Here is a 23,521-nt window from a genome sequence, read left to right as displayed (position 1 = left end):
TACAAAAGGGTCTGGTGTTACCATCAGGATTCTGACTTCAAAAGTACCAGAAATAAAACTTGCTGGATGCATAATGCTGTGACCAAGAAGACAGGGAATTCTGAGAATGTTGCTGGGCGTTTGCATTCAGGGAGCATCCAACTAAAACCAATGCTTACTCCCCTCCCCCCCCCCAGCCCCCGATAATAATATATTAAAATGAAATTAATTTAAAGGTAGGCACACAAAAACAAATACCAAACAATTTCATCTATATTTGATACAAAAAAAAAGTCCCGTAGAAACAGAGTAAAATAGTGTTTACTGGAGGCTGGAGAGGAAAAAAAGGGATGTGAGGAGAAAATGGTCAGAGGATACAAGATTATTTTGGATAAGATTTAGTTCTGAGGCTCCCCTGCATAGTAGGGTGATAATATTGATTATACATTTCAAACTAATTAGGAGACTGAATGGTCTCATCACAAAGAAGAGCTAGATGTGTGAGGCAACAGATACATGATGCATCTTTTTTGACTGCCACATGCTATTCACGTGTATGGATATATCACACTGTACCCTATAGACACGTGCTACTGACATGTGTCGATAAAAATAAAACGAAAATGGATAGCAGGGTGTACTGGTAAACATTGGTATAACCCAACTTGGAAGGCCAGGAAGATTGTTGGTGCCACATCAGTCTGGGTTATATATAGCAAGATTCTGCCTCAACAAAACACAATGTAAATAATAAAATTACAGAATCAAACTTAAAGCAATTTATTGCAATTAATTAAGACCTTGCTATGACAGTAAACTATCATAGTGCATCAGCTGTGGTGGGCCTCAGGCTGTCCTGAGCCTGTGGGAAGGTGCCAACAGGAAGGCAAAGCCTTGCTTTCGTGGGGAACAAGAGTTTCCTGCCCTGCGAACTGGATATGGAAGGAATGATGGTTTCTGCCATCATCTCTTATCCTCCTGCTTCACTCTGCTCCAGGAGCCCTTCTCCAGCCCTCTCCAAGGAAGAGACATCTCTAATCAGTGAGTGGATGGGTGAGAGCGTACCACTTGCAAAAGACTTGGCACAGACCTGTGCTTAGGATGAGCTTGGCATTCTCCTTTCCTCGAGTATGGGTCCCTACAGCAGCTACACATGCTCCAATTAAGCCCCAATTAATTGTAGCTTACCTCTCCACTCCAAGAGCCTTGTTCTTCTTCAAAAGAGCCAAACCAGCTGCTCTCATGGTTGATATTTTCATTAAAATAATACAAATTTTGAAGAATTGCTTTTAAAAAAGGGGATTACATCTATGCCATGGTTTCTTCCTTCCTTCCTTCCTTCCTTCCTTCCTTCCTTCCTTCCTTCCTTCCTTCCTTCCTTCCTCCCTCCCTCCCCCTCTCCCTCCCTCCCTTCCTTTCTTTCTTTCTTTCTTTTTCTTTTTGTATTTTGTTTTGTTTCTGAGACAAGGTCTTATATAGCCCAAGGTAGCCTGGAACTCACTCCATATCCCAGGCTAATCCTCCACCCTTCAACTTCCTGCCTCAGCCTCCAGAATGCAAGGATAACAAGCATGCACAGCCACACCTGATCTGCCCCACCGTTTTAAACACATTCTGTCTGATTCATAAGCGATTAACATTTGCACAAACCTCTCTATACTAAGGAGAACAAGAAACACATACTTAACACTAATTATTATTGTGGACTAAACAGCACCACCATCCATTTTACTGCAGGCACAACCAGAATTCCAAAAATACCTTGGGTAAAAAGAATCATCCTGCAATGTGTTCATTTATGACACTTTATTACATGAAAGACAACATAATTGCAATCTGGGACCTGTGTCGAACAGAAGATAGAAATAGAAGATTACTAAACATACCTGAACTAATTCTGCCTTTAGCTCCTCCTTCTCCTCCTCAGAGAGCATGCTAGAGAAGTCAGCACTGGCTATTGCATCCTCATCTCTTCCTTGCAGTGGTTCCGTCTCCAGTAAGCCTTCAGGCAAAGGGGACAAAACAAACATAAAGTGAGGATTATACATTCCGCCATCTTCCATTTCTGTAACCTGTAGAACGCCATATACTGATTCACCCTCACACTAAAAACGCAACCAAAAATTCACCCAAAGAAAAACAGGAACAAAGCCCTCGTCCTAAATGTGTGGTGGACTCCAAGAGAGCAAATATTGAGAAGCCTTGAACAAAAGAAGCAACCAAAAAACCTGAGTGCTGAGGGAAAGGCGGAGTGTAAACAAGGGGCTGGATAGACTGTTCAGTGTTAAGAGCATGTACTACCTGAGTTCGGTTCCCATGGCAGAATGCGCACAATTACCTGCAACTCCAGCTCCAGGGATCCCACACCCTCTTCTGGATAGAGGGTACTTGCACTCACATATACACATACCTCCCCAACACACTCTTATACACATAATTCTGAAAATAAAAGACATCTTTAAAAAATATAAACAAAGTAAGCCGTCACAGAATTTTCCTGGGTCACACAGGTTCATCTTTAACTGCCTCATGGATTCAGAAGGCAGGGAATAAAACCCACACAGGGAAAGAAACTGTGAGACTCAGCCTGCCTTTCCTGAAGGCGTCTGCAAGGTAACCTGCCTGGTTCTGAAACTCAGAGCTGAACAACAGACCAAAAAGAGAAAAGATGCCTGTCCCTACCCCACCCCAACCTGAGAACTCAACACTCTCTAGTGGGCTGCATGAAAGCCTACTGCTTAAATGCACTTTGCCTGCAAATAATCAGAGCCCAGAAAACTAGTTTCTGTTTTTGATGTGGTTAACATGAGGAGGCTGAAACAGCCACACTTAGAAGAAACACAGAAACAAATGGTTCCCCAAAGAGGAAAAGATGGGAAGTACCTGGGGGTTTTATGCTATCCTTGGAGCACAGACTAACCCCAGGAGAGCTCAATTTATAACTAGAGATGCCTTCCTAGTTAAGAAACACAATACCTCGGAGGGCTCTGGAGCATCTGGCTGATTAACTCACTGGTCTGTGGTGGCTGGAGAACTCGGAGCATATCCACAAATATGTTCAGAAAATATTTATTTATGACATGGTATATGGCAGAACTGTCATTTACACATCCGTAGTAAAAGGGCTTTTAAACATTATTCATGTGGAAAAATAATGTACACATTCACACTCCTAAAATTGAAACTCCTAGAAGACAATCAGTTCCTATCCATCAACCTCTATCAACTTTTGGGAAGGAAGAGATTTCTTCAACAAGAAACAGAGCAAAACATGTAAGAATAATTAAGCACATCTCTCTTAAACACTATCAGAGACAAAAAAAGACATCAGAACATATTGCTACATAAATGATTAAGGAAAGATCAGTTCCTAGAATATGTAAAATTTCTACAAACCAATCTTTTAAAATGGGGCCTAGCAATCTTTGCTTTCTTTCCTGTTCCTCCATTTCAAATTCTCCATTCTCATCTCCAACCTTGTAGCAGACCACTTACAGAGCCTGTCTTCCCTCAATCCAAGAAAATGTTGAATCTAAAAAAATCCAGGCACAAAATATATAGGAAATCTAGGACATTGTGAAAAGACCAAATCTATGAATAATAGGAATAGGGAAGGAGAAGAAACCCAGTTCAAAGGCCCAGAAAGTATTTTCAACAAAATCATAGAAGAAAATTTCCCTAACCTTAAGAAACTGGCATCTATCAAGGTACAAGAAGCTTACAGAAGAAGACCAGATAGACTATACCAGGAAAGAAATTCCCCTTGACACATAATAATCAACACACTGATGTACAGAACAAAAAAGAATATTAAAAGCTGCAAGGGAAAAAGACCAAATAACATATAAATGCAGACTTATGATAATAACACTGGACTTCTCAATGGAGACTCTAAAAGGCAGAAACGCTTGGACAGATGTTATACAGATTTAAGAGAACACAGATGCCAACCCAGACTACTTTACCCAGAAAAACTTTCAAATATAATAGAAGGAGAAAACAAGACATTTCATGATAAAAGCACATTTAAGCAGTGTGCATCTCACCAACTCTACAGAAGGTGCTAGAAAGAAAACTCCAACCTGAAAAGGTTAACCACACTCAAGAAAACACATAAATAAATAATCCCAAGAACAGCAAATCTAGAGAGAAGGAAAAACCCACACCATAACAACAAAATAACAGGAATCAACAAACACCCTCACTGATAACGCTCAACATCAGTGGTCTCAATCCTTTATTAAAAAGACATAGACTAACAGGCTAGATTTAAAAATAGGATCCATTCTTCTGCTGTATCCAAGAAACATATCTTAATATCAAGGATGGACATTACCTCAGGGTAAAGGGCTGTAAAAAGACATTCCAAGCAAATGGGCCTAAGAAAGAAACTGGTATAGCCACTTTTATATCTGACAAAATAAACTTCAAACTAAATTAGTCAGAAGAGATGGCATAGGAACTAGATATTCATCAAAGGAAAAATTCACCAAGAGGACGCTGCAATTCTTTTTGTTGTTGTTGGCTTTTGTTTGTTTCCTTTTTATTTCTTTCAAGACAGGGCTTCTCTATGTAATGGCTCTGACTGTAGTGGAACTCACTTTGTAGACCAGGCTGGCCTTGAACTCACAGAGATCTGCCTGTCTTTGCCTCCCAAGTGCTGGGATTAAAGGCTCACACCACCACCACCAGGCTGAGCATACTGCAAGGGCATCCAAGTTTGAAAAAGAAATACTTAGCTTAAATCACATATTGACCCTTACACACTGATAGTGGAAGCATTGAATACCCTTTCACCGATAGATGGATTATTTAGACAGAAACTAAACAGACAAATGCTGGAGCTAACTGAAGTTATATATACCCAATGGACCTAACAGATATTTACAAAGCATTTCACCCAAACACAAAAAATATACTTTATTGTCAGCACATCATAGAACTTTCTCAAAAATTGACCACATTCTTGGACACAAAGAAAATGTTAACAAATGCAAGAAAAATCAAAGTAACACCCTGCATCCTATGTGACCATCACAGATTAAAGCTGGAAAACAACAATAAGAACAACAGAAAGTACACAAACTCATGGAAACTGAATCGCTACTGAATGAAAAATGGGTCAAGGCAGAAATTAAGAAAAAAAAATTAAAAACTTTTTAGAATTGAATGAAAGTGAAAACACAACATAGCCAAATTTATGGGACACAATAAAAGCAGTTCTAAGGGGCAAGTACATAGCACCAGTGTCTACATAAAAAAACTGGACAGACTTCATAATAATAACTTAACAGCATACCTGAAATTTCTATAACAAAAAGAAGAAATGATACTCATAAGGAGTAGAAGGTAGGGAATAAGAAAATTCAAGACTGAAATGAATAAACAAACAATAATACAAAGAATCAATGAAACAAAGAATAGAGAAAATCACTAATATGAATAAACCCTTAGCGAAATTAACTACAAGACAGATTAATTAAATTAATAAAATTAGAGACAAAAGGGGGGTGCATAACAACAGATAGTGAAGAAATTCAGAGAAACATAAGAACGTACCTTAAAAACCTGTACTGCACCAAGTTGGAAAATCTAAACTAAATGCATATTTCTTGATAGATACCACCTACCAAAGTTAAATCAAGAACAGATAAACATGGGGGTGGCCTTGATCTGGAGGTGGTGGGAATGGGGGGTGGACTGGGGGGAAGGGGAGGGGGCAGGAAGGGGGAGAACAAGGGAATCTGTGGCTGTTATGTAGAACTGACTAGTATTGTAAAATAAAAAAATAAATAAAATAAAATAGAAAAAAAAGGAAAAAAGGGGAAAAAAAAGAACAGATAAACAGTTTACACAGACCAATAATGCCCAGTAAGATAGAAGCAGTAATTAGGTTTCCCAACTAAAAACAAAAAGCCCAAGGCCAGATGGATTCAACACAGAATTCTACCAAACTTTCAAAGAAGAATTAATTCCAACACTCCTCAAATTATTCCACAAAATGGAAACAGACTTACCCAATCCTTTTGAGGCCAAAATTACCCTGATACCTAAGTCACATAAAGAACAAACAAAGAGAATAACAGACCAATCTTCCTCATGAACATAGATGCAAAAATTCCCAACAAAATACTTGCAAAGCAAGTCCAAGAACATGTCAAAAAGATCACCCACCATGATCAAGTAGGCTTTATCCCAGAGATGCAGGGATATCCGACATCCATAAATTGATAAATGCAATCTACTACATAAACAGAGTGAAAGAAAAAACCCAAATACCATTAGATGTAGAAAAGGCCTCTCATAAAATCCAACACTCCTTCATGATAAAAGTCCTGGGAGACTAGGGATACAAGGGACATACTTCAACATAATAAGGGCAGTTTGCAGAGCTACAACCAACATCATCCTAAAGGGCAGGTCCCCACTGTAGGGCACAGTGTTTCTAGCTGGTTGATGATTACCTTTTCCACTAGCTGCATGCGGAGAGCCTTTGGGTGCCAAGAACACTAGTCAGTGGGGATGAAGGCTCTAAGTAGGCACCAGCTGGACTTCTCTATGTCCAATGAGTTTTATAGGTGTTGTCTTCAGCAATAGGGCCTTACCATCAACTTATGGGGAGCAACTAACAGACTAGGCAATAGCCTGGGATATTTAGGGGTTCCTATTGGCCAATAACCTAATTAGCTGTAACCCATTCCCAGCATGGAGGGTTTCATTTGGTGGCAAGAGATGTCTAGTTAGACCTTTGTCTTCCCTGTTATTTGGTCCATTTAGATTTCTTTCATATATGCATTCATTTTAAGAATAATATATTTTAATATTCTTAAAATAATTTATTTTAACAATAATTTTAAGAATAATCACATGTGCATTTATTTGAAGAATAGTAGGTTTCCATCTGACCCCTCAAACAAGCCTTCACTTTAGCTGTCCTCCCCTGTATTCCCTCACGTACCCCCCCTTCCCTCTCTCTTTTCCTTTAATCCTCCCATTCCTGCCTCCCAACATCTCTCCATGATCATATATTTGATTTCTTCTTCCTAAGGAGACATACCCATCCCCCACACCCTTGCTCTATAATAACCTCTGTGGTTAGATGGATTAAAGCCTGTCTATCGATGACTTAACAGCTAAAACCCACATATGAGCAAATACATACCACATTTGTATTTTAAGGTCTGTGTCACCTCATTCAGTATTTTTTCTAGCTCTATCCATTTACCTGTAAATTTCAAAATTTTGTTTTTTAACCTCTCAGTAATATTCCACTGTGCAAAAGTATCACATTTTCTTTATCCATTCATCCATTGACAGATATCTAGATTGTTTCCAGTTTCTGACTATTATAAATATAGCAGCAATGGGCATGAATGAGCAAGTATCTCTGTAGTAGGAAGAAACATTCTATGGATAAATGCCCAAGGATGGTAAAGCTGGATCTTGAGGTAGAGCTATTCCCGGATTCCTAAGGAACTGTCACACTGATTTCCATCTTGGTTGTGCAAGTTTGCCATCTTAAGACATTTAAAAAAAAATATCAAAGAAGATATCAGACAATGGAAATATCATGACTATGTTCATGGATCAGTAGGAATAACAGTGAAAATGGCCAATTTATCAAAAGCAATCTCCAGATTCAGTGCAATTCCCATCCAAATTCCAATACAATTCTTTACAGAAATTGAAAAGACAATTTTCAGCTTCATGTGAAAACACACACACACACACACACACACACACACACACACACACCACACCACACCACACCACACCACACCACACAGGATAGCAAAAAAATCAGAATAACAAAGAACTGCTGGAGGTATCACTATTCCTAATCTCAAACTACACTTCAGAGCTATATTACTGGCATAAAAACAGACACATCGATCAATGGAATAGAACTGAAGACCTAGCTGTAAGTCCACACACCTACGGACACCTGATTTTCGACAAGGAAGTCAGGAACACACACTGAAGAAAAGACAGCATCTTCAGCAAACGGTGCTGGTCAAACTGGATGGCTGCATTTATAAAAATGCAAATAGATCCATGTCTTCTACCCTGTACAAAACTCAACTCCAAATGGATCAAAACCTCAACATTAGGTCAGATACACTGAATCTGACAGAAGAGAAAGTAAGGGATAGCCTTGAACTCACTGGCATAGGAAAACACTTTCCGAACAGAACATCATTAGCATAGGCACTAAGATCAACAATTAATAAATGGAACTTCATGAACCTGAAAAATTTCTGTATGACAAGGGACACCATCATTTATAGGAAGCGGCAGGCTTCAGCACAGGAAAAGACATTTACCAACTACACATCTGATAGAGGACTAGTATCCAAAATATATAAAGAACAAAAACAATAAAACAAAACAAAATAAAAACCCAAGAAACTGGACATCAAGAAAGCAAATAAGCCAATTAAAACATTGGTAAAGACCTTAGTAGAGAGTCCTCAAAAGATGAAACTCAAATGGCTGAGAAACACTTAAAAAAAATGTTTAACATCCTTTGAGATTTCATCCTACACCAGTCACAGTGACCAAGATCAATAAAACAAGTGAACAGCTCATCCGAGAGAGGAGCTGGTGTGAGGAGAACACTCATCCATTTCTGGTGGGACTACAATCTTGAAAGAATTTAAAAAACAGTCATACATACTCTTATGTATGCAATAACATAAACAGAATTGTTTTATAGAAGAACAAATAATAATTCTCAGTTTGAGAGCACTCTGTTGGCTGTGTAAGATCTTTGGAATCCAAGTAGACTGTAAAGCACTAGTCAAATGGCCATATGCCTGATTTTGCAAGATCAAAAACAGGTCTGAAATATTACACTTAAGTCACATATGTAAACTGATGCAGATCCAGGTGAAGAGCTATTGTGCTGGTCCACAGTCCCAAGTTACTGGCCCAACCTAAGGTTAGTCTAGCTCCAAAGCCTATATCCTTGTCGGTATTTTATACTTCTCTATTAGAGACCCGACTTAATTCATTTATAAAGACAGAGATTTATGTCTTACAGTTCCGGAGAGGCAAAATCAAAAGTCAAGAGGGCCCACATCTGGAGAGGGTCCTCTGAAAGTATTATCCCTTGGGTGAAGGTAATAGAGCAAGAACGCATGTGTGAGATAGGGGGAAGAAAAGAGACTAAATTCAGTATCAAATGGATCCTATTCCTGTATGAACCTTCATCAATAGCTGTATATGATGACAGAAACCTGTGTCCTCACCACTGCTCAGTCCTATGGTACTAGGGATTAGCATCTACTGTGTAAACCTCAGGAGATCTATTGGCCATACACCAGTGCTTCCCTGTACCTGTTGAAATAGGAACCATCAGTGTGTAAATCAAGAGATGAACTCTAGGTGAAAGTGATACACTTAACACTGTAAGGAAATCACGTACGTATTGGCATCTGCATATTTTCAGTACAGCTTCCCAACCACCCCTGGGGATTTGGTAATGACTTATGACCTTTGTTGAAGCTCTATAGACAGCTATATGTCAAAATTATCATTAAACTACGTTTTTGGATCAGTCATACATTGTTAGCAAGGATTAGGGGGTTGGAGATTTCTTTGAAATATACAATAATCTTGTACTAGTGAGTTAAGTAGGTCCAGCTCTCTAACCAAGCAAGGGGGAAAAGGTGTATTCTTTCAAAAAGATTTAATAAAAGAAGGAATGCAAGAAAGCAGCTTAAATGAAGACTTACCATGTCTTGAATAATAGATTTAATACTGTAATATTTATTACTTAATTATATTTTCTTCATAAAATGTGGTTAAAAATAACTTCAAATATCTGTTTATTATCAAAGGGATAAAATATTGAGGTAATCTCATTACTATGGGATTTATGATTATCTTCAAATGCACACAAACCCTAATACAAAGTGATGTGTGGAAATTAAAGACATAAAGTATGTTTATTTATTAGTACCCTACACTCTGCATATTTACTTAACTTATCCCTCAGACTGAAGTATTATTTTTCATGGATCTCCATCATTCAACTGCTTTTCTTTCATCTCTTAGTATCTCTTATCTAATCTCTCACTGTATTGTGTTTCCTGTTGCCCTGGAGTTCTGGCAGATGCTTCAAATGCCAGGGGTGGTACAATGGGTGCCTTACATCCTCACATCCTGAATTCAAGGCTTGAAACCTAATGCAGGGCATGCCAAGAGATTTTAAAACTGGTTTTTCTGAAGCTGAGGACCACTCACTCTGTCCTTTGAGACTGGGGTCAGAGTAGGGCAGGCAAACAAGGTCATGTGGGGAATTTCCATACACACATAAGTAGTCAGAAAAAATAAATCAGAACCTTACCTCCCAGAAATCTTCAATAATATCACCATATCTTTCCCACACTCTATACAGTGTACATACTCTCCCTTCATACTTAGATATCAGAGTACCTCTTAATTGGCAATGTCTTAATTGGCAGCATTAAAATCTTTCTTAGTATATATAAAACGATAGTTATCTTAACATCTTTGATATTTTAAGTCTTAAAAAAAAAACACACAGAAATAATGAGGTATTCTTTGTGGGAGGATTTGTCCCAGGACTCCATGATGTAGCAAAGACCTCAGATAACAAAGTATTTTATATAAAATGACTTAGTATTTGCATATAACCAAGACACTTCCTCATGATATTTCAATCTCTAATTAACTTATAAAACACAATGTAACATTATGTATAAAGTTTTTATATTGCATTGTTTAGGAAATAATTAAGGGGACAGTTTTACATGTTCGACACAATTAAAAATATTTTAAAAACAGTTTGTCTTATTTACTTTTCTGTTGTACTGATGAAACTATGTGACCAAGGTAACATATAGATGGGTTCCTTTAGACTCATGGTTCCAGGGAGATAAGAGTTCGGGAGCACCATGGCAGGTGAGTAATTGCGGGTAGCAGAAGCTGAGAGCTCACATCTTGAACCCAAGCATGAAGCAGAGAGCACAAACTAGAAATGGCAGGGATCTTTAAACTCTGAAAGCCAGCCTCCCCTGACACAAGTCCTCACACAAAGCCACATCTCCTAAGCCAAACAGTGCCACCAAACAGGGGACCAAGTGTTCACATACATCAGCCCATGGGGAACAGTCTCCTTCAAACCAGCACACAGTTGGTTGACTCTGTAAGAAACATACAGATACAGAGGGCAAACTATCTAAAGCCATACACCTGTATTCCTAAGAATGAAAGCACAGTGTTTTGTAACTTGATCTTTTTTCCATATAACTTTTTCCTCTCGTTCTTAATCATCTCACGTAAAACCTGACCATATCGTAAGTTCTCAATTGGTCCAACAACGTATTTAAAGCGGATATTTCCCAATCCAGTCATGGAGATCACAACAATTTATTCATCTGTTTGTTTTATTTTTTAGACATCTTTCTCTGGACTTTTAATGACTCATGGATGAGAACTGGCTCGGGTCTGCAGATTTCATCATAATATCTTAATTAATGATTTATTAAGTGACTATGCGATAAAAGTCTATCTCCAGAGAACAGACCGCTTGCAGAACAAGCTCCTTTTCAACTTCTCTTTTCATCCAGAACATATGGATAATAGTGTTATTCATAAGGGTAGTTTATAAGGGATTACAGTATTGCCAAATGCTCAGTGCCTGGCATATGATAATCAGTAAGTATATTAGTTCCACTTTCATTATAATAAAGCAACATTATTTTTTGATTGGAATCATTATAAAGTTCAGTTGCTATGGGAGTAAAAACAGAGTCAAGTTACTAAAAAAATTTTTCTTGATGGAGATAAGCTACTAACATGTAAATCCCTAAGTAAAACCACTACATGGCAGGCTTAATGAATGAATTCACTAAATGAATGCCCTGAACCAGTGGTTCACAATCTTCTTCATGCTGCGACCCTTTAATACAATTCCTCATGTCGTGGTGACCCCTCAACCATAAAATCGTTTTCATTGCTGCTTCATAACTGCGATTTTGCTACGGTTATGAATCATAATGTAAGTATTTGTGTTCCCCAATGGCATTGGGGGTCTCCACCCACAGGTTGAGAACTCCTGCCCTAACCCATCACACAGTGCTCCATCCTCTGACCCTCATTCGTTTGCCACTGCCCTTCCTGGCCATCGCTTAAAGGACGAGGGAGGACATTGAAGTAGCCTGTGTGATCCACGCCTGGGGTTTTGAACTGAAGTGGAAAGGCCAGGTAAACACAGTTGACTCGGGTACCAGCACTGTGGTAGAATTCATGTGGGAATCTCCCACAGAGCTGCCCAGCATCCTGTGCTTTGAACAGAACATTAGGGAGAACTAAGTTCTATGCAGGCTTTTCCTCTCCTTGGGTGTGCCTACTCTTCCTTGCTGGGAGACCTGATTGTCTGGATTCTGAATGTCTGAATTTTTTCTTCATCCTTAAAATAAACTTCATCATTTTCATTTGAACTCATCTAAATGTCTTTAAAAAAAAAAAAAAAGCAACACCAAGTTAAACAGAGACATAACATTGCAGAATCCAGGTAAAAGAAGATGACTTGAACTCCTTTCCATATTTAGCTCTACAATGCCAATGCCTAGCCATGATCTCAAATTAAGTTAATTAAATAGGTAACAAATTATTTGTTTATTCCAACTGGTTTTCCACAAACCCTGAGAAGTCATCTAGTCATTTTCACAGATGTTAAGGTTTTGTCTGATATAAATGACCTGCTAGCCTAAACTATCCAGGAACAGTAAATGCCAATTTCCTTCTTTATTCTCCCTGAGTCTATCTCTTTCCACTTTGCATGGGATCAGCAGTAAGTCATCACCCTGTCCCACTATCCCTAGGGAAGCAGCATTCCAGGCATTTCTTTTCTTTTCTTTTCTTTTTTTGATTTTCAAGACAAGGTTTCTCTGTGTAGCTTTGGAGCCTGTCCTGGAACTCACTCTGTATACCAGGATGGTCTTGAACTCACAGAGATCCGCTTGCCTCTGCCTCCTGAGTGCTGGGATTAAAGGCGTGAGCCACCACCGCTCGATTCATTTCAACTTTCAAAGACACATGGGGCTACAGTTACCAGTCATTGGTCTGTGGTCGCCACATGAATTCTGAAGGGAGCTCTGGAAACACCTTACTCATGAATAGTAGAAACCCCAATGTGGTGGTTAGAATGAGAACGGCCCCCATAAGCTCATATATTTGAACACGTTGTCCATAGTTTGTGGAACTGTTTGGAAAGGATTAAAAGGTATGGCCTAATTGGAGAAGACATATTAGTAGGTTGGACTTTGAGGTTTTAGATGCCCACTTCATTCCTAGTTTGTCTCTGTCTGTTTCTGTCTCTCTCTGTCTGCCTCTAAATTATGGATAAGATGTAAACTCCAAGCTACTGCTCCAGTAACATGCCTGCTTGCCTGCCTGCCACCATTCTTCCTGCCATGATGGTCATGGACTCACTCTCTGAAATTGTATACAAGCTCCCGGTTAAATGCTTTCTTTTTCTAAGTTGTCTTGATTATAGTGTCTCTTCACAGCAGTAGAAAAGCAACCAAGGGGCCGGAGAAATGGCTCAGTGGTTAAGAGCACCGACTGCTCTTCCAGAGGACCCAGATTCAATTCCCAGCACCCACATGGCCGCTAACAACTGACTATGACTCCAAGATCTGACACCCTCACACAGACATACATGCAGGCAAAATGCCAATGTACATAAAATAAAAGTAAATAAATTATTTAAAATAAAAAAGTAAAGCAACCAAGATACTCATGTATCCAGAAGAACTGCTGCTGGAAATATTCTTACAACCATTCTGACTTGCTTGAGAGACCAACCAGAAATCTTTAGGAGACAGAGTCTACAGGACAGGTTTCTTGGGAATCTCCTGAGGAGTCTGTATTTGGGAAAACTGATACAGACCACACAAATGGGACTTGTCCTTAGGGATCGTGTTCTTTCCTTGCTCTAAAACACAGTATGAGGACATCCTCTACACCATATTTGAGTGAGGTCTTGGCTTATCATGCCTGGCCATTCACAGTGGGGGGTCTCTTGATAGTACAGGCCAAGTCAGAACCAAGGATTCAATTTGGGTCATCTTACCTTAAGTGGCAATTGATTGTTATGTGTTCAAGTTGGTGACAGGAATCATTCAGGATTAAACCTGAAGCCCAGGACCTAAAACAAATTGGGTGTTTTTTCTAAGAAACTAACTACTAGCTAGATGCAGGTAATGTCTGATTCTATCAGCCCAAAGTTTTGTATAGGAAATTAATAAATAAAGCTCTCTGGGCAGCGTCGTCAGCATGGGCCTCTTCATCACACAGCACCTACACCGCTCTCAGGCCATGGGTGCTTTCTCTCTCATGTTGTGTCTATTTGTTTTCATGTCTGGTCCCCCTCTCTGAACTATACAAACCTAAAGAGCAGAAACATGCTTTCCCCACCCAAACCCCACACCATATTAGCTTAGCATGGTGATCTGTCCTAGAGAGATTGTAGGAGTGGGACCATAGCTACCAGCAACAGCCTCATCCACTGATGGCAAGATGTCCCTGAACCCAATAACAGCAAATCCGTACCCGGATGTCACATGAAGGTGTGCAATGAGACAACAGGTGACTACAGAATGTCAAGAGATCACAAAGGTGAACTTCCTCTTCCATCAGTCCCTTCTAGGAGTTTCTGAACCCTCTTAGGAGAACAGTTTCTGCCATCTTACTTACAGCGTGCTAGGGGGTGGTAGCTCTTTTCTCTTTCCTGGGTTTCTTTCTTCTCTTATAAAAACATAGACGTCCTATTGAAATGCACAAAGGACTGCTATCAGGCTGCTCTTTGTTGCTTTCTAATGACAACTTACTGACTTTGAGAAAAGTTAGTGAGGGACCCCAGCCCATCATTTACAAGAAATCAGAACAATAATATATGTTCTTAAACTTTAGAGGGAGGGTGTCCTTTCTCTGAACCATGCCCAAGTGTGTGTGTGTGTGTGTGTGTGTGTATCAAAACTTAGGTGAAGAATCTCCCTGGCTGAAAATACAACGAAAATTGCATAGGTTAACTGCAGGAATTGTTAGAAGTGGTTCAATTGCTTTCAAGGGAATGAGTGAAAAAAAGAGGTTTTGTTTTCAAGCACATGGTAGGTACCAAGTGTGCTCCATGTCTTGCCTCATCCTCCCCAGAAACACCTTAGGCAGGTGGCACAGTGACTGAATAGTTTTGAGATTTTACCAAGTCTTCCAGCTAACAAGCTGCTCTGGTACAATTTCAAGGCTGCTGGCAGAAGACCCCGAACTCCTGAGTCTGTGCCTCACAGCTAAATGAGAACCATGAACATCACACTCAGGGAGAGTTCCTTTGCCAGCAAGTCCTGTAGAGGGTGCTTTCAGAAGGACGCTGTGCACACAGTGGGTTTGAGTTCATTGAAGAGCCCTGAGCTCGGGCAATCAGAACACTTCTTAGCAGGCATTAAGCAAAGCTGCCCGCTCTTTGCTCTGGAGGAAAGCACCGTCTGTTTTATGTGGAATGGGAGATGGGGCTGGCTTCTGCTTCCCCAGAAGATATTATCTCTCTCTTTCCAGACTGTTCTCATCCTTGAAAAGGCAAACCAGGAAAAACGAACCCACAGACAACAACAACAACAACAACAACAGAAATGCCTCTGCTTGCATAGTTTGAAGAAATGCAAGAGATCTTTGGAGACTCCCCTTTGATAAAAGGTATTTTCTCATTTTCCCAGACACCAACTGAGAATGCTTATTGCTTTTCCCAACTTCATGAAGAGTGGGCTTGAGTTTTGAATGAAAAGCTAGCTGCTAGGTCAAAGAGTTCATGGTATCTTCACCTGACCACACATCTCATGCAGGGACTGGAAAGGAATAAAGTTATCTCCCCTTCCTATCTAAATCCCCACCTTTCTGTCCCAGGGACTGGCCTTATAGAATCTCACGTTCTGGAGCTTACACAGCAGAGTCCTCCCCACTGGGTGGAACCCAGGGTGGTCTTGTAGCTCCCAAACTTGTCTAAATCGGATTTGTTTAAAAATAAACAAATATTAAAAAATAAATCAACCTACTCCCTGCCCCCAGTCTTCTGGATGCTGGAACTGTGCTGGCCATCATAGTTTCTATCCTTTTTAATTTTCATTGTTATGACAACGACTCACTTATCATCACACTCGGCTAAAGTATGAGCCAAATTTCATCTCCCCGCTTGCATTCTTACCGCACGACTCAATCTCTACAACACTTAAGTAAATATTTTGAGATATTGCTTTGAGATATTGCTATCATGTCACAATTCAGTTCAAGAAACAGCCCACTGATGACATCCATAGTTTTAGTCTAAATGTGAACATTCTTACACATACGGCCAGCTGTGAATAATATTCATTGCCGACTGCCTAGCATTTCTCCCACCGAAGCTTCATCCCAGCCAGGCTGTCTGCCATACACAGTGCTTGTCAATAATGTTTCATCTGCTCCTAAATGATTCTTGCCACCATGTCAGTTTTGAAAGCCTTTTCCACTTCCTCCACAGTTTCTCTTCCAAGAAGTCTACCAAGTTGCCAATAACATTAGAATAACCACATGTTAAGTGACTTAATTTGACTCGAAATACTGACTCGTTTCCTTCTCTATACATTAATGTATATATTATACTACACATATATTATAAACTATATTACAAATTACATTATAAATTGTACCAAGACCCACAATAATAAATATTACTACAATAATAATCAAACAAGCTTAAGAAGCAAATATTTCATGTACTGCCTAATATTTACTGTCTTCCTAAAAATACGAAGAATTCATGAACTGCCACTATTAATATTACTTTTCAAGTAATATTTGGTTTCATTTAATAATGTGACTAAATCCAGAAAGTATATCTATAATGATCAGCCTGCAATTATGTCAATCAGATGAACAAAGATTTTTGGATTTTACCAATAATTTTGTCTCAAGATAATTCTTAGGTTGCAGAGATTAAATTAAAATGTTAGACTTTGTCTTTCTCGTTTTTTATATATGATGTATAGATGACAATACGAATAGTCAGGTGATTACTGTGACAGGTAAACACAACTGTGGCCAAAGGTAAAAGGAACAAGCTATTACAGATTGAAATCAGCAAATATATGGAGTTATTTCCTTCAACATCTCATTATTCCAAATGGATGAGGACAAGGACTATCTTTTGACTGCAAGAGGAAACATATCACTGATGTAAAATTCTCAAGTTAACTATGTACTAACTCTTAACTGTTTAAAAGCCCAAATCAAAAACTTCAAAGGAATATCAAAGATGATCAAAAAGTATATGGTCCCAAATTGTTAGTCAAGTGCCACTTGTAGCTAAAAAGTAGCCAATATACAAGGGACTTAAAACAGTTAAAAGTTCCCTGGATGCCAGTTAACCTAAACTACTATGTCTGTTGTCAAAATGTGAACAGGAATAAGAAAATGAGCCTGGATTGGCCTCATTTACACACGGCTTCCTGGTCCCTATGTCCACATTATGCCCATAGGATGCTCTGGAAAGCATTGAAACTGCTGAGAATTTGGGGCGAAAGCTAGGGCCTGCTCACCACAGGGGTGCAAAAATGCTTTCCAGGCTCATGAGAGTGACTCGCCTCGGATTATCATCTCACTGGGCTAAGGACAGAACACGTCACTGTATGAAGACACAGATTTCATTATTCTGTAAGAACAGCTGGCCCACCAGGTCGGGATCGCCAGGCTAACTACATATTAGAGAGAATCAGTATTCTGGTCCAAGTTGTCATCTGTGGCTGTCTAGGTTCAGAAATTTTAGTTCACAAATTGAAAACTATATTTCATTCATTCTCTCTCTCCTCTTTTTTTTTTTCTCTCTCTCTCCCTCCCTCCTTAACTCCCCCTCCTTCCCTCCTCTTCACCCTCACCTCCTTCCTCCCTCTCTTTGGACGATGCTGGGGATCGCATCTAGGGCCTCATGTACGCAATCACTCTACCAACCAATCACAGTCCCTACTTCACATCCTCAACAAAAACAAATCCTAAATACCCACTTTCTCGTAAAAGCCATACAATTAAGATAAACGAAGCTGGAGGTGAGCTCCAATGGGTATCTGAAGACACACAAAGAAGAGGAGATGAGCTTGCGGGTGGCAATGTCTGCTAACAAATCTCCATGGAGACTGGTCTGTCTAGCTGACCAAATACCGCATGATAAGTTCTGCATGCTTCGCTTACAACAAAACATACAGTGAAATGAAGACTCAAACGGACAGCCAAAGTTACCTGACAAGAGTTGTGGACAGTAAAGGGTGACTTCACAGTATTTGGACATGTCACATTTGTATTTCCAGCGCATGGTTCATTGTGTTTTTCTCTTTTGACTACAAAACACCTTATTCGTTGTAACTACCTACCTTGCTCATAGTAGGTACTCAACAAATATTTCTAGAACAGCTTAACTAGCCATCATAGATTAGCATATGTACTTTCAATTGCAAATATAATACTCATCAGGGGTATTGGTGTCTTGTGTCTGTGATTTTGACAATGAAATGACCAAGGCCGAGAGCCAACATGACGGTCATTGACAAGGATGACAGATAATAAGTGATAAAGAAGTGCCAGGCAGTGCACACCAGACTCTCAGCTCTGACGCCATCATCACAATTTCTCTCGGGGCATCTTGCCCATCTAGGGTTGTTACATGATGCCACAGGCTGGTTTTCATTCTATCAATATTCCGTTCAAGTTTGTGCCCTCATTTCCCTATATAAAACAAACACCAAACACCCTCACCCTGGGGAAAGCTCCAGGTAAGTAAGATGAGAAACATTGAAACTGAACAAGGTTGTACACGACATGATGGATGGCCCTGGAATTTTAGTTTCATTAAGTGACAGAAGACAGCCACAGCAAGGTCTTATCCAATAGCCTGACAAGTTGAATCCTGGTATTTATCTGGGACCATTTGCATTCAAATCATTGCATCTCTCAGGACAGAGGTGTGTTAGGTTTTCAACCTTCACTTATTATTTATGTCAACGTCAATCTACCAGTTTCTTTTACAAAGTTTTACTTGACTGTGAATATTGTTGAGATTAAAAGAAAACAAAACAAAACTGTTTTACAATGAGGTCAAGGGAACAAGTATAGAGGAATCAAGTTTTCTTTAAAAAAAAAAGCCAGAACAGAGGACAGAGGATCTTAAGTTTCTTACAGAGAATGTGTGATGCTGTGTTCTTCCAGGAACTGCCTCTGGACTTCACTCTGGTGGGGCCGACTTGACTCAACCAGTGTGAGCTCTTGAACCCTAGCTTTTATTCCTGACGTGAGGTCACATGACCTTGCCTGTCGCTGTTAGTGTTTCAACAACCACACTCAGAACCAGGAAGACACAGTGAGTCAGTTTTCATTAAAAGATGTTATAAAATATTTATCAAAAAACCCCAGCTTCTCTACTCTCCCACCTTTCAAAGACAAGATTAAGGCATTTCAAATCTTTTTCTTGTTTTAAGGGATTATTTGCTAGTCTTGAAAGACATCATTTGACACACATAAAAATAGAAGCACACTGGATAAAATGATCAGTCAGACAAAAACAACCCCAAAATAAAGTCATAAAAACACAACAGCCACAGCTGATGACTAAAAATGCAAATACCTGACTATAGAAAAACAAAAAATATTTAATGTTCCTGACGGATAGACTCCAGGAAATTCCTTCTGAATGACCCTCACATTGCCTGGGGAAATGTATAAACTACTGCAGGAATGCGTACTGAGCAACCCAGAACAGATGAACCAGGGAAGCCTTTACATCATCTTCCTCCTCTCTACACCCCACCCTTGGGGCTGGGGACGTAGCTCCGTGGCTAAGAGTGCTTGCTCTACAAGCATGGGGGCCTAAACTCCAATCTCTAGGCCCATGTGAAAGTTTGAGCTTGGCTGCCTAAGTGTCTGTTATCCTGTCACTGTGGGGAGTAGAGCCTGGAGGCTCATTCAGAATTGCTGGCTGCAAGCCTAGCTCTCGGTTCAACAAGAGACCTTGTCTCAAGGGAATGTGGCATGGAGTGAGGGAGCTGACTCCCATCCTCCTCTTCTGGCCTCTGCATCCACACATCTGAGCAAGCATACCAGCACTCACACATATGCATAAACCACATGCACACCCCTTCCATGACACATCTCTTTATACAGCAAACCATCCCTCATCGAAGTTGGAAAGGGAAGTCAAGCCCGAGGAAAAATAAACCTCTGAATTCAACAACCAGCTTGAAATTTTACCACAGGCAAAGATCTTATTTATAGTCCAAAAATCTCCAGAGTAATAAATTCTTTGGAATTCAAACTAATAAAAACTAGCACCTATTTTGTTTTTAAAAAATCCTTTCTTGTCTTCCCAGCTTCTTCCTTTTCAAACCACCAAAAGTAGACTTCAGAATTGGTCTTTCTATTCACATATTTGGTGATGTGAATTTTCCCAAGATGTCCAGCCTATGGCCATGGGCTCTGAGTATCATTTTATGTGCTACAATCCCTGAGGGAGTGAGGCAGAGACAAGCCTAGGCATGGTCAGTTCTTCAGGACAGGCTACATTCCATCCTAGGTCATTTCTTGAATGTTCACTCACCTTTTAATTGAGGAGTCAACCTAGTTCAGGAAAAACAATAACATCGTTCCCTTGGCAATGGAAGATAGCCCATGTAAACATGAAGCAGGATAAAAACGCAACTGCTCCCAAGATCTGATTAAAGACAGGAACAGGTAGTAAGAAAGACCTTCTCAGATGGCCCAGGGCTTTGTGAAACTCTCGGGTTCTTAAGCAATGGCAAGGATGGGACAAGGGTCAGAGGGCACAGCAAAACTGTCCGGCAGCAACACTCAGAGTTTTGAAGCTCTGAAAAACATCAGTCAGGGTACAAACAGCCATCTTCCAGCTTTCAGCCCATCAGTTCTGAACATTCATGTTTCTCTAGATTCCCTCATGATGGCTGCTACTGAGTATGTCCAAGGAAAAAGCCCTTTCTTTACTCCTAAAATCTGCATAGGAAAACAAATGTGAGGGGACCTGGGAATGCACATATCTGAACCGTGAAATGGGCAAGAATTAGACATTTCTAAGACAAGCCTGAGATACGGAAATGCAATAGACAAGTGAAGCACGAAAAGACACCCAACCTCACTGAAAGTTCATGTCAAAAGGTACTCGAATTTCCACTGAAGCCATGCTCAAACTTCAAACGCAGGACAACACGTTGTATTGAAAAGCTTGGAAAGCAATGGGACCTCTGTACACCATTGGCTTCTGTGCTGTTATAGGCTTGGGGAGCCTTTGACCTACCTACCACTCCTGCTTTTGAAAATGAATCTGTAAGAAAAAAAAGGACAGACCTAAGGAGATACGTCTAACATATTAAAATTTTGCTAGTGAGAGCTACAAAAATTAAACCAAGCACAGTATACCACATTTTGTATTGTTTTTTCAGTTATTAACTAAAAATAATGTATTGACCATAAGGGGTTTTCATGGTGTATAGCTTATAGAATGCAAAAGGAGAGTTACTGAGCTGGGTTTGCATATGACCCATTTCAGGGAGGATTGCAGTACCTTTGATGTGTAAACAGGACTCTCCATAATTGCCAATCTGCATGAAAACTTGAGGAGGCTTAGAAAAGATGCACAGTAAATAACCAAATCTTGGCAACAACAAAAGGTGAGATTGGAAGGAAGGAGAAAACTATCAGTGTATGAATGCATTACCTGACTGGTTACAATAGGCACACAATTATTAATATATTAATATATTTTAAATTGACGCTTTAATACAAATAAATAAATAAGAAAGGATTTTAGGTGACAGTTTCAGAGCTAGATATGAAATATTCTAGTCAATTATGATGAAAGACAGTGCTTAAATTCTGGCTGTTTAACGTTTTAAGTATCCGAACAACTTTAGTATGGTCTCATGATTGTAAAGGGAGCCTTTCTGAACTGTTAGTACACAATTATTCTCACTTCGCTGTAGCAAACGCAGCAGCGCCTCCTTCCATCTCAACCAGTAACTTATTATTGCGCCTTTTCAGTGGAATCGAAGAGCATGTGAGCTCACAACAGCACAGATGTTATTATTATTATTACAGTCAACAATATTAACTAGAGGCTGATTGGAGAGTGCTAACAACAAAAATGTGGAATATGTTAATCATTCAAAATAGATTACATATATACAGGACAATAAATCCATTCATCAGAATCACGTTCCAGAAAAACAACAAATGATAACACAAAGCTCAAAATACCATGTGTATTTAAAATTTAATATTTAAAATTTAAGATTTATATCAAATATTACATGTATTTCTTCTACACAGGAAAAGACTATAAGAAGAAATTCACAATAAATATGACTGGGAAGTGAAACCATGAGCAAGCTTTTTCACTACACTGACTACTTTCTTCTATTTTCCAGATTGTCTATAATAACTACAGATTAATAAAAAACAGATCTTTCTGGAACTGGCAGCCTTGGGCTCTCAGCCCTGCTATCTCACCTAGTAACCGTCTGGTCTGTAAAATCCCTGTTGCACTCATATGACATTTCACTGAGAGTCAATAAAAACGCAGGCTTCTCAGCAGCGTTTGAGCCAGGACTGGCTCTGCACTGGTCCCTGCAGCCATTCTCTGTCAGGAGTCCACTGCCTGCCACGCAACTCCATCATTCGGGCACCTTCTGTTCAGATGCAGCAGCTCATACACTTTCCTGTGGGGTGTGTGTGTGTGTGTGTGTGTGTGTTTAATTTCTCCTTGTCTGTAAAGCTTAATCAAATGGTCTCCAGACTGTGACTTTTTCTCAGAATTAAGAAATGCCTCCTCCCATATGCCTTATCATTTTTTCCACTCCAGTACTTATCACATGATTAGTGGTTATCAGGAATTTCCCATAGACTCTGCCAGAGTAGAGGCACAGCCTGAATCAACTCCCAGAGCTGGAGCATACCTGAGATATCAAAAAGTATTTGAGACCTGAGAACATATACATACAAGTAAGATTATACAGCATGAATAGGTTGTACTTATGTATTTACGAATATGGATATGGATATATACATACACACAGACATGCACACATATAAATGTAACAACAATTAAATAAAGAAGAGGCCACACTTTTGGATGAGAGAAAGGTGAGATAAACAGGAGAGTTTTGAGGGAGGAAAGAGAAAAGGGGAGTGATGTAACTATATTATAATCTCAAAAATATTTTTTTAAAAAATCTGGTGAATAGTCAATGTACAGCTGAATAAAAATAAAGGACAATATTTAATCCTGTGAAATTATTTAGATTTACTATAGTCTCCATTCCCAATCATTAAATAAAGAGAAAAGCCAAGAAGGCACATGGGTCAGAGTTCCTCATAAATGGGAGTGTCGTAGAAGCCTAAGCAGGAGAAATTTCTAGATTTGATATCAGAATCAAAGGTCATTTTCCCACATGAGGGGTCAAAGTGGACCACGGTTCCAAAGGGTGGC

At 39.5% G+C, this 23,521-nt stretch overlaps 1 protein-coding gene across 4 annotated transcripts in view; it reads right to left on the bottom strand.

Moving 5' to 3' along the window:
• The window catches only part of Tpd52l1 (TPD52 like 1), a 105,255-nt gene that overhangs the window by 33,528 nt on the left and 48,206 nt on the right, over nt 1-23,521 (bottom strand). For 3 of the 4 annotated variants that reach the window (XM_028868341.2, XM_028868343.2, XM_028868344.2), the window contains exon 2: nt 1,866-1,981. In XM_028868341.2, coding sequence (XP_028724174.1) covers nt 1,866-1,981 — 116 coding nt within the window. Of the gene's footprint in view, nt 1-1,865; nt 1,982-19,207; nt 19,349-23,521 lie in introns of those variants that run through there. The other variant, XM_037200490.1, reaches the window with a different exon arrangement.

Source organism: Peromyscus leucopus, chromosome 8a (assembly GCF_004664715.2).
Source record: "Peromyscus leucopus breed LL Stock chromosome 8a, UCI_PerLeu_2.1, whole genome shotgun sequence".
NCBI classification, from domain to species: Eukaryota; Metazoa; Chordata; class Mammalia; order Rodentia; family Cricetidae; genus Peromyscus; species Peromyscus leucopus.
Note: the sequence above shows the minus strand (reverse complement) of the source record. Positions and strands in the feature narration are given on the sequence as shown.